General features: G+C 43.6%; 1 protein-coding gene across 14 annotated transcripts in view; it reads right to left on the reverse strand.

Annotated features, from left to right (window-relative positions):
- Positions 1-14,795, reverse strand: part of DNAH14 (dynein axonemal heavy chain 14) — a 477,343-nt gene that overhangs the window by 330,249 nt on the left and 132,299 nt on the right. For all 14 annotated transcript variants that reach the window (XM_053307834.1, XM_053307849.1, XM_053307840.1 and 11 more), the window contains 4 exons: positions 7,123-7,467; positions 4,966-5,307; positions 3,607-4,000; positions 1,620-1,810 (listed from right to left, as the gene is read on the reverse strand). In XM_053307834.1, coding sequence (XP_053163809.1) covers positions 1,620-1,810; positions 3,607-4,000; positions 4,966-5,307; positions 7,123-7,467 — 1,272 coding nt within the window. The remainder of the gene's footprint in view (positions 1-1,619; positions 1,811-3,606; positions 4,001-4,965; positions 5,308-7,122; positions 7,468-14,795) is intronic.

The following is a 14,795-nucleotide window of genomic DNA, read 5'->3' on the forward strand; positions in this document are numbered from 1 at the left end:
CTTGCAAGTGGCTAGGTTGTGTTGGTCCCCCACACAGAGCAAGCAGGCTTCATGAGTATCAATTGATGGGAGTTTGGTGCGGCATTCTGTGCAGCGCTTAAACGTTGTTTTCGTTGGCGGTTTGGATGTCATCTCCTCAGTTTTAAGTCGCTTTGCAATGATTTACAGTTGTGCGGCTCTTGGGGAGCCTGGGGATGACTCACTTTTTTGTTTGTTTAAAGATTATTATTACAGCTGTGTCCGTTTTCCAGTCCTAGGTAGGTTTTCCAGTGCATTTTCTGTGTACTTTCCGAGGTCTTAACCAAGCGTCAACACAGTTTATTTTCAAGGAGCTTACAGATCCGAGAACTAGATGCAAAGCCTGTCTAATAGAAACTGAGAGAGGCACTCCCCAACTGCCTAATAGAACGAAGTACAGACCATATGCAGGGCAGTTGGAGGCGGCACAACGTGCTAGTCAATCTATCTGGGAAGTCCCTGCACAGCTGCAGAACCCCATTCCTTATGAATGCAATGGATCACGATCCAGATAATGTTCTCTATCCTCAAAGGGCTCACAACCTTCTCTCTCTCTCTCTCTCTCTCTCTCTCTCTCTCTCTCTCTCTCTCACACACACACACACACACACACACACACACACACACACACGACATCAGCAACAGTCACTGAAGCGATGCTGTGCTGAAGTTAAATAGGGAAAGTTGCTCTCCCCTGCCAAATATGAGAGACCTATCACTTTGATCACCTTAAGTGGTGCAGTGGGGAAATGCTTGACTAACAGCAGAAGGTTGCCAGTTCAAATCCCCGCTGGTACTATATCAGGCAGCAGTGATATAAGGTGTCGAAATTGACTTGACAGCATACTTTACCTTACCTTATCACTTTGAAAGGTATCTCTAAACCCATTTAACAGGGGTTGATGGAGCTTAATGGCCTCAGGAAAGCTGTTGGTTTGTTCAGATCCTTTTGATCTCATTTGGAACATGCAGTGATCTTATCCAGATAGCCTAAATTAGACCGAATGAATGGACCCTTCATATATGAGTCTAAAGTCAGCTATGCTGGAGTTCACCGGCAACTCTAATTAAAATGAATATCATAGACAATATGGCTATTAGCAAGAGAGCCCTACCTGGGCTTGCACAACCCTACCAGGGTAGGGCTGATCCTGTGAAGCACCAGGATCATGGCTGCTCGACCAGGTAGCCCAGGAATTTCCCCTGGAGATCCCGATCGTGTGTCTGTCTGGACTGCCTGGCTTGAGGGTGAATCCCCCAATACACACTTATATAGTGCATTGTGGGATTTCTGGAGGCCAGGCAGCATTTCCCCAGCCTCCAGAATGCTGCACTGCTTGCTGCAATGGCAATCGTGTGCACCGCAGCAAGGCACAGGGCTAAAGAAGATCATGTGGAGGGAGATAGGTATACTCTTGCCTTCTCCCCAGCCCTCCCTGGCCACCAGGGATTTCAGTCATGAAAGCAACCTTAATAACAGTAATCACCAAAGAAATACACAGCTCAGACAACTATCTATCTATACTTAGAAATATTTTTTAAAAACTCATAGTAAAATGTTTTTAAAAGTGGTGCTTCTAAATTATGAATCATATAATTACATTGAGTTCCAGAATCTTATCTAGGCCAAGTCTTTTATCAAAAGAAATTGACCGTCCAACAGTATTCTGTATAGCTTCCCAGTGCCTTCGCTGAAGACTGGGATTCCTTAAATATATTATGATAGGCAAGAATTCCTTAAAATCCATCAATGACTTCTTCAGAGCTGGTAAAATAGTATTTTCTGGCAAACCTTCAAAAGTAGAAAAATGTTGTGGATACATCAAAATACTTTTCATTGTATATAAAAGGTTTCTTTAAAGTTTTCTTACAATAGAAAATATATTTTATTTTGTAAACCTTTCCTAGTGGTGCTATATAAATAACATTATTGTTTGTACTATTAAGTCTATTCCAGGGATTCTCAACGTTGGGCCCCCAAATGTTATTGGACTTCAACTCCCATAATCCCCCAGTCCCAGTGGCCTTTGGCTGGGGATTATGGGAGCTGAAGTCCAATAACATCTGGGGGCCCAACATAGAGAATCCCTGGTCTATTCTATTGTCCTTAAGTATACCCATCATCAATTTATACTTACACACAAAGTGGCACCCATATTATGTATTAACACCCCACATAGCCATAAATCATGAAGTACATACCATTAGGTTTTATCTGACACACACACAAAACCTACTTCTAGAAGTTTAAAAAGTAGTTTGCAATAGAAATGGGTGGGTACTCTCAAACTCTGCTTGAATCAAATCTGATCAATCCAAAGATTTCCAGGGGGTGAGGATCAGAACTACTCATTTTTCCAAGCTAAACTAAGGCTCAGACAAATGCCCATCCCCTTCCCTTCTCATTCCCCAAAGCCCTTCTCACTAATGCTTGCTTGCTTAAACCCCCAAAACACCTTTCCTCTCCTCTTCACTTAACTGTCAAGGTGGTGGCAGTGGCAGAAGAGGAATGGCAATGCACAGGGAAAGAACTGCAGTAGCCCAACGGAGAACTACTCCTTCAATAGTTCCCTGAACTTTATGCTCCACATGCTGCTACCTAGCACTATCAGGGCAACAGAGAGAGATGGAAGGAGGGGACAAACCTCCTTTTCTCTCCCAAGGCTTCACTGCTGCTATTCCCACTACTGCTTAACACTTATGTAAAAGGAAAGATTGTGTGTGTGGGGGGGGGGGGCTACTTTACTTCTCCAGATAAAATTTTTAGCTGAACTGGAGAAGAATTCAGGGACTTTAAAAGCTTACCTCTTGTTTCAAGTAGGTTTTTATTAGTCTGTTTTAGAAGAACTTCACAAACAACTCTAGTTTGCATTTCCAGCCACCTAATGGTGCAGCAGGGAAATGCTTGACTAACAAGCAGAAGGTTGCCGGTTCGAATCCCTGCCAGTACTATATCGGGCAGCAGTGGTATAGGAAACTGCTGAAAGGCATAATCTCATACTGCGTGAGAGGAGGCAATGGTAAACCCCTCCTGTATTCTACCAAAAGAAAAACACAGTGATCTCTGGGCGCCAGGAGTCGAAATCAACTTGACGGCACACTTTACCTTTACCAGTGGTGCAATCTATACATATAAAACTGCTTGGGTCTTACTCACTCACTCACTGACACGAAATTCTCAGACCAAACCACAAAAGACAGAAATATGCCACTTGGCAGATAAGTTTCAGTCCTCACCCACACAACCAGAAAATTTTTACAAACCCAGAAAAAAATCATTAATTTATTAGAAAATGCAGAAAAACCCTCCCATTGGTAAAGCATGGGGAATTGCCTTCTGACAGTTTTTTCAATTTTCTGCAATTCTGCAGTTTTCTCAGCACTTTTTCAAGCAGGAGGTGCATACTTTCACAGAATGATGAAGAAACAAACAAGCTATTATTTCAGTTCACTGGATTTCTACAAAACCCATTTAAGAAATTGAAAAACACAAAACGCTTTGCACTAGATATTTTCATTCATCTATCTCGTTCAGTCTCCTATGATATCTAAAAATATTTTAATTATCTTAATTAAGTTGATTGTTACCTTTTTCTAGAATATGAATGATCTGCATGAATCTGTTAACATCTCTTTGAATTAAATCCACATCAAGATTCCAAAAAATTGTGTGTGTCCACTTAAAAAAGAGTTTGCCCCATTCTTCCTGTGAATCCCACAACAATTTACGCAGAGAAAGTTCACCATCAACTTCAGACAACTCAGCATTCACCCTCTGAGAATCTCCAGCTTGACTTCCATGTGACAGCTTTTCTAATGACAATGATTTCATCTCAGCAAGAGAAGTATCAAAAATAGTTTGGTAGCTTGCATAATTCAGAATTTTCTCACTAATAACTGCCGATTCTTCTATGAGGCTTTGGATAATCTCTTTAGCTGTCTTAGGCAATGTTTCACTGAGGAGGAGGACAGGGTTTCTCACCTAAGCAACAAAATAAATGATAAACTAATCACAATCACCAAATAACATGTCACAGTTGTCATGAACTGGCCAGCACAGTGATGTCTTATAGGGTAGTGGAAGGTATCTGCATAGAACTGTAATGTGCTTAAGCAGATGTCTGTTACATAATTTCCATCTTACCTTTTATCAGGCAGATTCAGTCAACCGCTGGCTTTGACAGAAAGAGACAGTCTGCATTGATTTTCATCGAGTCTCTCTCAGACTGCATCATGCCTATGTGTGACTTGAGAACTTTTGTGTAAGGCACAGTTTTGATATTAGTCTGCAAGAGGCTTCTTCCTTTAGCCATTCCCCCCCCCCCCAAGACTGAACGAAAACTGCAGACATGGTTTAACAGGAAAATAAAGTGCACTTGGGATGTGCACGGAACCAGGCAGGGGAAGTTCGAAGGCGGGGAGGTTGACTTTAAGGGCGGGGGAGGGTGCACTTACCCCTCCCTCTGCTTTCCCCCCAGTGGTGCTCCATTAGCAAAGGGTCCGTTGGAGTGGCAGCAAACCTCCCTGCTGCCCTGTTGCCTCATTAGCCCTTATGTCACCGGAAGTACCCGATGCACCTGAGCACACGCTTGCATGCCCGACGTGCATGTTTGTGAGTATGATGTGCCATGCATGCACTGACATGCGCAGGCGCATTGGGTTCTTCGGGTGATGTAGGGCCTGATGAGGTAACAGGGCAGCAGGGAGGTATGCTACTGCCCCAACAGACCCTTTGCTAATGGAGCACCAGTGGGGGGAAAGTGGAGGGTGGGATAAGTGCACCCTCCACCACCCTTAAAGTCAACCCCCCCGCCTTCAAACCGGTGGAATCACCAGTCCTTCAAACTGGTTCCGTGCACATCCCTAAAGTGCACCTTTGCTTTGATCTCTCCTCTACAGCCACAGAGCACTTTAAAATATATATTTATTATTCCACTAGTAACTTACCTTGTTTTTGTATTCCCTAAGTTCAGTCTGTAGATTGTCAACGTATTCTCCCAGGCTTTCACTGAATTTTATCATATGATTGTCCCTCGTTTTTTCACAAATGAGGACAGTTGATTGAAGATGCTGAAGTGTACGCACAACAGTCTGATAAAGAGCAAGTTGCTCAAGCGGAAGGAAAATGTCATAGTCTTGTGCAATGAAGTAAAGCTCCGAAAGACTGTTACATTGAGTTTTTAGTATAGGTAGTTGTGAAGAAATTTCACGGAGAAATACCAAATGTTCAATGAAACCATCAACTGTAGTTAGTTCCTTTGTCAACTTTGATACTGCTGCCTGGGTGACCTAAATGCAATGAAATATTAATCAGACAATTTAATATATACATACTCATGCACAATTATTCATCAGAACAGTGGTTCTCAAATTGCAGGACAGGCCTCCTGGGGGCACAAGACATTTGAAGGGAAGGCATGGCATTCTGGGGGTACAGAGGAATAAGCAGCAGGCAGAGCCAGATAAACTTCTGCTGCTGGAAAGAAAGTATAACACTGCAGCCACCAAACTGCTGTGCTAATCACATACATTGTAAAGGGTCTGGAACATATGGTAACTTCTAGTCACGGCACGTTCTTTCCTTCTTGTCTACTCTTTCCCTGACTGGTTGATTTTAGGAAGGTGTCTAAAAGCACACATTAAATCAAGTTTGTCATTGACCCTGATATGCTTCGCTGTTGTTGGTTTCCCTCCCTCCTATAAAACTTGGAGTATAAGGTCTGATTTGGGTGGTTTGGTGGGGAGGCTTTTTAACCCTTTGTCCTGCCATGGTCCTGATCTGGATTGGGGCTCTGGTGCATCTACAAGGGAAGCTCTCACTGATGCCAGTGGAAGCTTTTCTCCTGGGGAAACCAGAAGACACAGGGGTAGGAGGGATCCAGATTGGGCCTGTGACAGAACAGAAGTCTCCCCCCCCCCCGCCGATTGATCTTGATTTGAAACACACCCACACACATGGCTCCCATTTCAGAAAATAAACAAGCACGCCAGTTTTAATAATGGGCTTAACTTATGTCTAGATAATAAGGTCAAAGTGACCCAGAGAAGTAGGAAAAATAGATAAAACCTGGCCAGCCCTACATTGCAGACTTAGCATACTGACCCACCTCAGAAGACTGGTCTACCCACCTCACACTGTGGGTAGACCAGCTTTCCCCGGAAAAACCACCATTTTGAAGTCATTTTTTTCAGGGGAGAGGTGGTCTACCAATTGGGGTCTGCAGGTAGACCAGTCCTCTGTTCCAGACCCTCTTTCCAGATGTCAGCCTGCCTTAGAGGACCAGTGGGTGGGCCAGTCCTCTGAGGTGGTGTCACAAGCCTGCCAACTCTGATTAACCATTCATAAATTTACAACACTGTAGCCAGTTGGAAGTGTGTCTCAGGTTTCCACTTTACTGAGAAACAATAGGTCTAAACACATAGTCAGTCTCAGTACACAGAAGCAAAGACTCCATGCACAAAAAATGGTGCTTGAATCACTAGAATCCATTCTAGTCATTCAGGGTCAATTTATCAAAACAGCTGGCCAAAACAAATTGATTTGAGGATTTTACTATTTGATTCAAGCTCAGATTGAATGACAAAATCCAATTCATGCACATCCCTAATGTGCATTGAACATAACATGTGAATAGGGCTTATTTTTGCTGCTATACTATTCCTGGAATGCCAATGGGAATACTTAAGTTGATATTTCTTTGCAGCTTGTGTGGTGTCATAGTAAATACAACCTTTAATTTTTATGACTTATTTGTAGTATATTTGACCCCAACATCAGATTAGCAAAGTACACTCCACACCCCTCCATGTTAATGTAACATCTAGTGTGATGCTCAAAACATTTCCAATCTGAGCTTAGCACTACTAATCACCCCACCCAATAAATGCAGCTTGTTAAGGATAAACATCAGCAGTTGGGGAATATAGGATTTTAGCTCATAAAAAGCTGCTCACACATGCCCAGGAATTCTGTCTTCCACCAACAGCATTGGCTCAAGCAGCATTCCCACACCCCACACCCCCAGTATAGCCAATTATAAAAATAGTCTATATAGTCCTTTTTACTCTAAATTTTTGTGTAATGAAAAAAACTTCTGCACTTACTTCTACAAGATGTGTATTCTTTGCTTCCATGGCTGCATAAAAGCATGAATGAATTATATTAATCAGTTTCTCAAAATATGGCAGGCAGTCTGTTTGATAGTTAAAACTGTTGACTTTGAACATACATATGCGCCTTTCTGTAAGCATACATACAATCTCCATTACATCTGATGTATAATTTTTCAGGATGTGTCTGAAATCATCTGTAGACAACTTTCCTTTTAGTGATATATTATCAATCATATTTTTTGCTTTATCTACCATTCTGCAATATTCCATAAAATTTCTGCTGTAACATTCTACTCGGGCCAATGAACAACTTTGAAGAGACAAAAGGCTCAGAATCTGCAGAGTTAAAATAGCAACAAATAATACTTTAATCTTAACATTGTTTAACATTAATCTTAATGATGGTTAATAATTATTATTAATAATAACAATAACAAATTAGAAGAAAAGTAATTACAAACAGCACTTGATTATAAACATTACAGACAAGAAGTCCCAGAACTGCCTTGACCCAGCTGCTTGTTCTCCCAGAGCAGGTTAAAGGTAAAGTTGTGCCGCTGAGTCGGGGTCAACTCATGGCGATCACAGAGCCATGCGGTTTTCTTTGGTAGAATACAGGAGAGGTTTACCATTGCCATCTCCCACGCAGTATGAGATGATGCCTTTCAGCATCTTCCTATATCACTGCTGCCCGATATAGGTGTTTCCCATAGTCTGGAAAGCATACCAGCAGGGATTCGAACCAACAGCCTCTTGCTCCCTAGGCAAGTTACTTCAGGTTGCAAGAGTAAAAATTAAGAATCCTGGAGGTTAGTATCAGAGTGTGTTATGTTGTATCATGATGTTAAAAAAAAATCTCCATGAAGAACTATATAGGGAGGTTTCAGAAGGGAGGAAAGGAGAAAGGACACTTTCCCCCCTTCCCACTCCCAAGGAATCTCTCTCTAGATGTACTATGTAATGCTAAAGGGTGCAGAAGCACTAAGCCTGTTTATTTTATTGCTATATATTGGAGGGATGGCTCCCTAGGAACTACAAACAGCACTACAAAGCTCCTGTTTCAAGGTAGCTAAACATGAATGAATTATTTTTTCGACCTGTTTTTCCTGTTCAAGCCCTGAACAGGAAAAACAGGTTGCTCGCCTGAAGCTTTTGATCTTTTGGTGATCTGGTATCATTCACAATGTGGGCTCTGCACCTGCACAGTAGTCTCCATGCATGGATTTCAAGCTTCTCAAAGCACTCTCAAGCTCTGCCCTTCGTGCGCAGAGCATGCTCGGTATCCCTGACGGCAGAGATTTCCCAGCTTGGTTTCTGAACATTGGAAGGTGTCGTCAAAGCATAGAAGGTAAGTACATCTGAAGAGCAGGGAGGCCAGGTGGATATTGTGAATGATACAGGATCAACAAAAGATCAAAGGCTACAGGTTAGCAACCTGTTAATCTCTGTGGTGATTCAGTATCCTTCACAATGTGGGTGATTGGCGAGTTCTCCTTAATAGGTGGTGGGCTTGAGGATGTGTGTTTAGAAAACTTCATTTAGTACAGCCCATCCAAAGGTGGCCTTAGCCACAGATTGGATTTCTAAGGTGGATGTCCTGCTAACTGAGCAAAGAGGCACCTTTTAAAAGTGGTGATTATCTTTATTTAGTAGGAGGAGAGAAACTGGCCCTATCCATCCCCAGCACAGCATCCCTCCAGTGGCTGTTGCTGGTGTCTATCTTATGTTTCATTTTTAGATTGTGAACCCTTTGGGGACAAGGAACTATTTTATTTTATTTTATTTTTTATTCATTTATTTATAACTCTGTAAACAGCTTTAGGAATTTTGTTGAAAAGCAGTATATAAATATTCTTCGTATTCATATTCGTAATGTTTAACACATGGAAAGTTCAAAGACCAGGTAGCGGCTTTTCTTGGAAAAACCAATGCCAGCGAGATAAGCAGCAGAGGTGGCCAAGGCCCTAGTAGAATGGGATTTTTCACTGTCAGGAGGCTTGATGCCTTGCTTGTCATAACAGATGCATATCAGTTGGACCAGCCATTTTGAGAATCTATGTTGGGAAATAGGTTGTCCCTTGTTCACACTGTCAAAGGCAACAAAAGGTCTACTGGACTGTCTGAAAACTTTGGTCCTGTCCAAGTAAAAGAGAAGAGCCCTGAGAATCCAGAGAATGCAGGGGACATTCCAAGGGCAACACAGGGTTCTTGAAGAATGTAGGGAGGACAATATCTTGGTAGATGTGGAATTCCGTGACCAATTGGGGAAGGAATAGAGGGTCCGTCTGCATGACAACCATATCGGGGGGGGGGGATTAGCTAAAGGAACATTGGCTTTTAAAGCAGTTAGTTCACTCACTCTCCTAGCAGTAGTAATTGCAATAAGAAAACCTGTCTTTAGGGACAGTAGTTTAAGAAAGGCTGTGGACAATGGCTCAAATGGGGTTTCAGTAAGGGTGGAGGGCATGACAGAGAGACTTCAGGGTTCAACCAGCTTTCTTATTGGTAGAAAAAGATTGTTCAACCCCTTTAGAAACCTCTTGCAGTCACGATGTGAGAACAATATCTTAGAATCCCACCCGGAGTATACTGAGGAAAGGGCCAACGTATGGACTTTAATCGAGGAATAAGAGATGCCAGAGTGCTTCAAAGAGGTGAAGTAAAGCAGGACCTGGCGTACGGCTGCCGCAATTGGATCAAAGTCCTTAGACTATTTATTTATTTATTTTAATAATAATAATAATAATAATAATAATAATAATAATAATAATAATATTTATTATTATTATTATTTTATTAAAACTTTTATACCACCCTTCCAAAAGGCTCAGGGCTGTTTACATTAAAACACAATTAAAATCAGTTAATAATTAAAACAAAAATTATAAAAGCATAAAACAATGATTAACAACTAAAAACATCGTAAAACAGCAATTAAATAATCAGAACAATTTAAAAACAAGTTTTTAAAAGCTGAGAAAGCCTGGTTGAAGAGATGTGTTTTCAGAAATTTTTTAAAAACTGCCAGAGATGGGGAGGATCATATTCCAGCAGGGAGCACATTCCACAATCTCGGGGCAGCAGCCGAGATGGCCCATCTCCATGTAGCTACCAAACGAGTTGGTGGCAACTGGAGATGGACCTCCTCAAGTTACCTCAATGGGCGGTGGGGCTCATAGCGAAGAAGACGCTCTCTTAAATACCCAGGGCCTAAGCCATTTAGGGCTTTATAAGTTATAACTAGCACTTTGTATTTCCCCCGGAAACCTATTGGCAGCCAACGTAGCTCCATCAACAGAGGAGTAATGTGGTCTCTCCGAGATGACCCAGAGACCAACCTGGCTGCCGCATTCTGAACCAACTGAAGTTTCCGGACTATGTACAAAGGCAGCCCCATGTAGAACGCATTACAGAAGTCAAGTCTGGAGGTTACCAACAAATGTACCACTGTTTTGAGGTCATTGATCTCAAGAAATGGGTGCAGCTGGCGTATCAGCTAAAGCTGATAGAAAGCACCCCTGGCCACCACCTCAACCTGAGAAACCAAGGAGAGACGTTGATCCAGAAGTACTCCCAGACTGAGAACCTGTTCCTTTTGGGGAAGTGTGACCCCGTCTAGAACAGGTAGATCAATATAGTCTCTAGAGTTCTGACCCCGCACAATAAGTACCTCCGTCTTATCTGGATTCATCTTCAGTTTATTCTCCCTCATCCAGCCCATTACTGCTTCCAGACAGGCATTTAGGGAGGATATGCCAACTCCTGAAGAAGTCGACATGGAGAAGTAGATCTGGGTGTCATCAGCATACTGGTAACACCCAGCTCCAAATCCCCTGATGATCTCTCCCAGCAGTTTCATGTAGATGTTAAAAAGCATTGGAGAGAGTATGGAGCCTTGAGGGACACCATACTTAAGCTCAGATTTTGAAGAGCAACAGTCTCCAATCAACACCATCTGGAATCTGTCTGAGAGGTAGGAACGGAACCACTATAAGACAGTGCCTCCCACCCCCCAACACCCTCAGACGTTCCAGAAGGATACTATGGTCAATAGTATCGAAAGCCACTGAGAGATCCAAGAGAACCAACAGAGTCACACTTGCTCTGTCAATTGCCAATTGGAGATCATCCATCAGGCTGACCAAGGCAGTCTCCACCCCATAGCCTGCCTGAAAACCAGTTTGAAATGGGTCTGGATAATCAGTTTCATCCAAGACCGCCTGGAGCTGAGAGGCCATCACCCACTTAATTACCTTGCCCAGCCATGGGAGATTGGAAACTGGCCTATAATTGATCAACTCTGAGGGATCTAACGCAGGCTTCTTTAGAAGAGGTCTAATAATTGCCTCAAGACAAGGAGGCATCCTGCCCTCCCTAAGAGAAGCATTTATGATTTCTACCAGGCCACCTACAACAGCCTCCCTGCTAGATCGAACAAGCCATGTTGGACAAGGGTCTAGAGAACAAGTGGTAGGCCTCACGGCTCCAAGCAACTTGTCCACATCATCAGGAATCACAAACTGAAATTTATCCGGTTGAATCGTATAAGAGGAGTTGTCGGACACCTCCAGTTCAGACATCAAAAAACTGCCCAGTCACCCTTGCAGCCCCAGTCCTGCAAAGCCTCTCCACCAGCAGTCCTGGGGGGAGGCAGATGGCAACTGGGGAGCAGACTATCCATAAGTGGCAAATCGTTTCCATTTATGGGAGTAGTTAGACCTGGTAGAAGCCTTCCTCTGGTGGAGCAGGATGCAGTCTAAAACTTTTTTATGGTCTCCCTTGGGGCTCTGTATTGTCTCCAATGAAGTTTGACATCTATATGAAACCACTGGGAGAGATAATCAGGAGATTTGGTGCAGGGTGCTATCAGTATGCTGATGACACCCAAATCTACTTCTCCATGTCAACGTCATCAGGAGAAGGCATAACCTTCCTAAATGCCTGCCTGGAGGAGGTAATGGGCTGGATGAGGCATAACAAACTGAGACTGAATCCAGATAAGATAGGTGTATTCATTGTGCAGGGTCGAAATTCGGGAGATGAGATTGATGTGCCTGTTCTGGATGGGGTCACACTTTTTTTGGAAGGAACACGTATGAAGTCTGGGGGTGCTTCTGCATCCAAACCTCTCCCTGGTCTCCCAGGTTGAGGCAGTGGTCAGAAGTGCCTTCTATTAGCTTCAGCTGATACATCAGCTGTGTCCATTTCTTGAGATAAATGACCTCATAGCAGTGGTACATATGCTGGTAACTTCCAGACTGGATTACTGCAATGTGCTCTATGTGGGGGGGACATGAGTTTGGGGTGGTATAGAAACGTGTTAAGAAAATAAATAATAAATAAATAAAAGTTCAACCTCCAGGCTGTCACATTCAGTGTGCATAGGTTGTGGTGAAGGACCTTTCCGCTGTTCTGCAAAAGGAGATCCGGATGCAGATGCAGGCGGTGATGGAGGCCCTGGGAGAGGCAAAAGAGGAGCAGGAACCACAGCTGTGTGGGTCACCATGGCATGAGTATTATACATCTTGTTTTCTATTGTTGACAGGAGAGGTAAGGGTGGGAAGAATACAGGTGTGAGTCCCACAGGATTTGGAAGGCATCTCCTAGGAACTCCTTTCCCACCACCACCCTCAAGCAGAAGAGAGGACATTTTTTGTTGGCGTGAGTTGCAAAAGGTCCACTTGGGGAATTTCCCACCAATGAAATAGATCAGAAAGGATGTTGGCATTGATTTCCCACTCGTGCTGACAGGAAAAATCCATTTCTCTAATGAGACTGCCTGCCAGTATGTTGTCAATGCCCTTGATGTGAAGATCCAGTGGGCAAATGTGATGCTTTATGCACCAGTCCCAGACTTGGATGGACAAGTTGCAAAGGGATCTAGACACCATCCTGCCCTGGCAGCTGATATAAGTGATGGTGATGGTGTTTTCCAGTAGAACCTGGATCATTTGGCCCCTCAGCATTGGCAGGAAAGATTTCATAGCCAGTAGGATGTATACAAAAAAGTATAGAAAAGAAGTAGACTAGAAAATGTATACAAAGGAGCCACTGGTGGAGGTTGCAGAGACCTTGTGCTTGATGTCCCACACAATGCGTGCCCCATCCAATTGAGGAAGCATCCATCGTGAGAGTGTGTGGCAATGGGAACCGAACACCTGCTGTGAGGTTCTCTGGGACAGTCCACCAGAGCAGGGAGATGTAGATGTCACATACACTGGCTGTCCACATCTGGAATGAAGGTTGAGAGGGGACACATCTGGAGTTGGCGCATGAGAAGCCTGGCATGAAGGACAGTTGCTGTGCAGGAAGCCATGAGTCCCAAGAGGCACTGGATAGATTGCACCTCCTGAATGGGATTGGAGCGGAAACAATGCACTATGTGGATAATAGAGAGTTGCCAGTCTTCCAATAGGAAGGCTCTTTTTTGCACATGTCCAGAACTGAGCCTACATATGTCATGGACTTAATCCACCTGGAAATTCATATCTTCCAAGAGAGTAAGCAAAAGTCAGACGTGGGATGTGAGAAGTATTCTGTCTGGGAACGTGATGAGCCAATTGTCCAAGAATGGGAAGACCAAAAAACCTTCCATCCTGAGGTGAGTGTTGATGGTGCTCATACATTTGGTAAAGACATGTGGTGCCATTGAGAGACCAAATGGGAGGACTGTATATTGGTAAACTCGGTCTCCTACAGTGAACCTCAGGTACTTCCTGTTCATTGTTCAAATTCCCACATGGAAGTATGCATCTCTGAGGTCCAGAGTGACAAACCATTCCGCTAGAAGAGGGAGGAGTTGTTGAATGGTCAACATTCAAGATTTCCTTGTGTAAATTAATTTGTTTAGGGAACCAAGGTCCAGAATTGGTTGGAGAGCCCCATCTTTTTTGGGTACCTGGAAGTACCTTGAATAATTGGTCTGTCTGTGAAAGTGGTTCTATCACTCATTTGGACAATAGTTCTGCTAGTGGGGAGAGGTATGGAAATCTATAGTGTAGCCAGTGGATATGATATTTAGCACCCAGGCGTCAGAGGTGATAAGACGCCATGCTTGTAGGAAGAGTGCAAGCCTTATGAGAGTGGAAGGTCCAATGGGCAGGGAAGGGGAAAAGAAAGATCCTGCTTGGACTGGACTTGGTGCTTGTTCTTATGAGGTTGTTTGCCCCTTTCGGGGGAAGGAGCATGTTTGTGAAAATTGGTAGGATCTTTTGCCATCTCTACAGTCAGATCAACCACACTGGTGGTCCTCAACTCTCCATGGTAAAAATAGAACAGAATATCTGGAAGAGGGGAAAAACCCTTCTCTGTGAAGCCTTGCACACATGCAAAGGAGATTTTTATGCTCCATGTACCATAGCCTGGCCGCATGCATGGACGGGGGAATCACCAAGTTCTGGGATGCACCTTTAAACCCTTAAACCCCAGAAGAGCAGGGTCGCTGTTTCAGGGCACAAGCAAGGATGCACATGTCCACATGGGTGGACGGGCTGGCCGGGGACACGCTTTGACAACTACCTGGTGACAGTCAGGGAGAGCAGGGAGAGAAGATGCTGTGGTACCTGTCCCTGGGGCTTCCATCCCTAGAGCAACACTGGCTCGATATCGAGCCCCAATGCCAAGTCACTCTTGTGAGAGAGCAGTCCGTGGGAGAAGGGGATGTT

This window comes from Hemicordylus capensis, chromosome 1, assembly GCF_027244095.1.
Source record: "Hemicordylus capensis ecotype Gifberg chromosome 1, rHemCap1.1.pri, whole genome shotgun sequence".
Lineage (NCBI taxonomy): Eukaryota > Metazoa > Chordata > Lepidosauria > Squamata > Cordylidae > Hemicordylus > Hemicordylus capensis.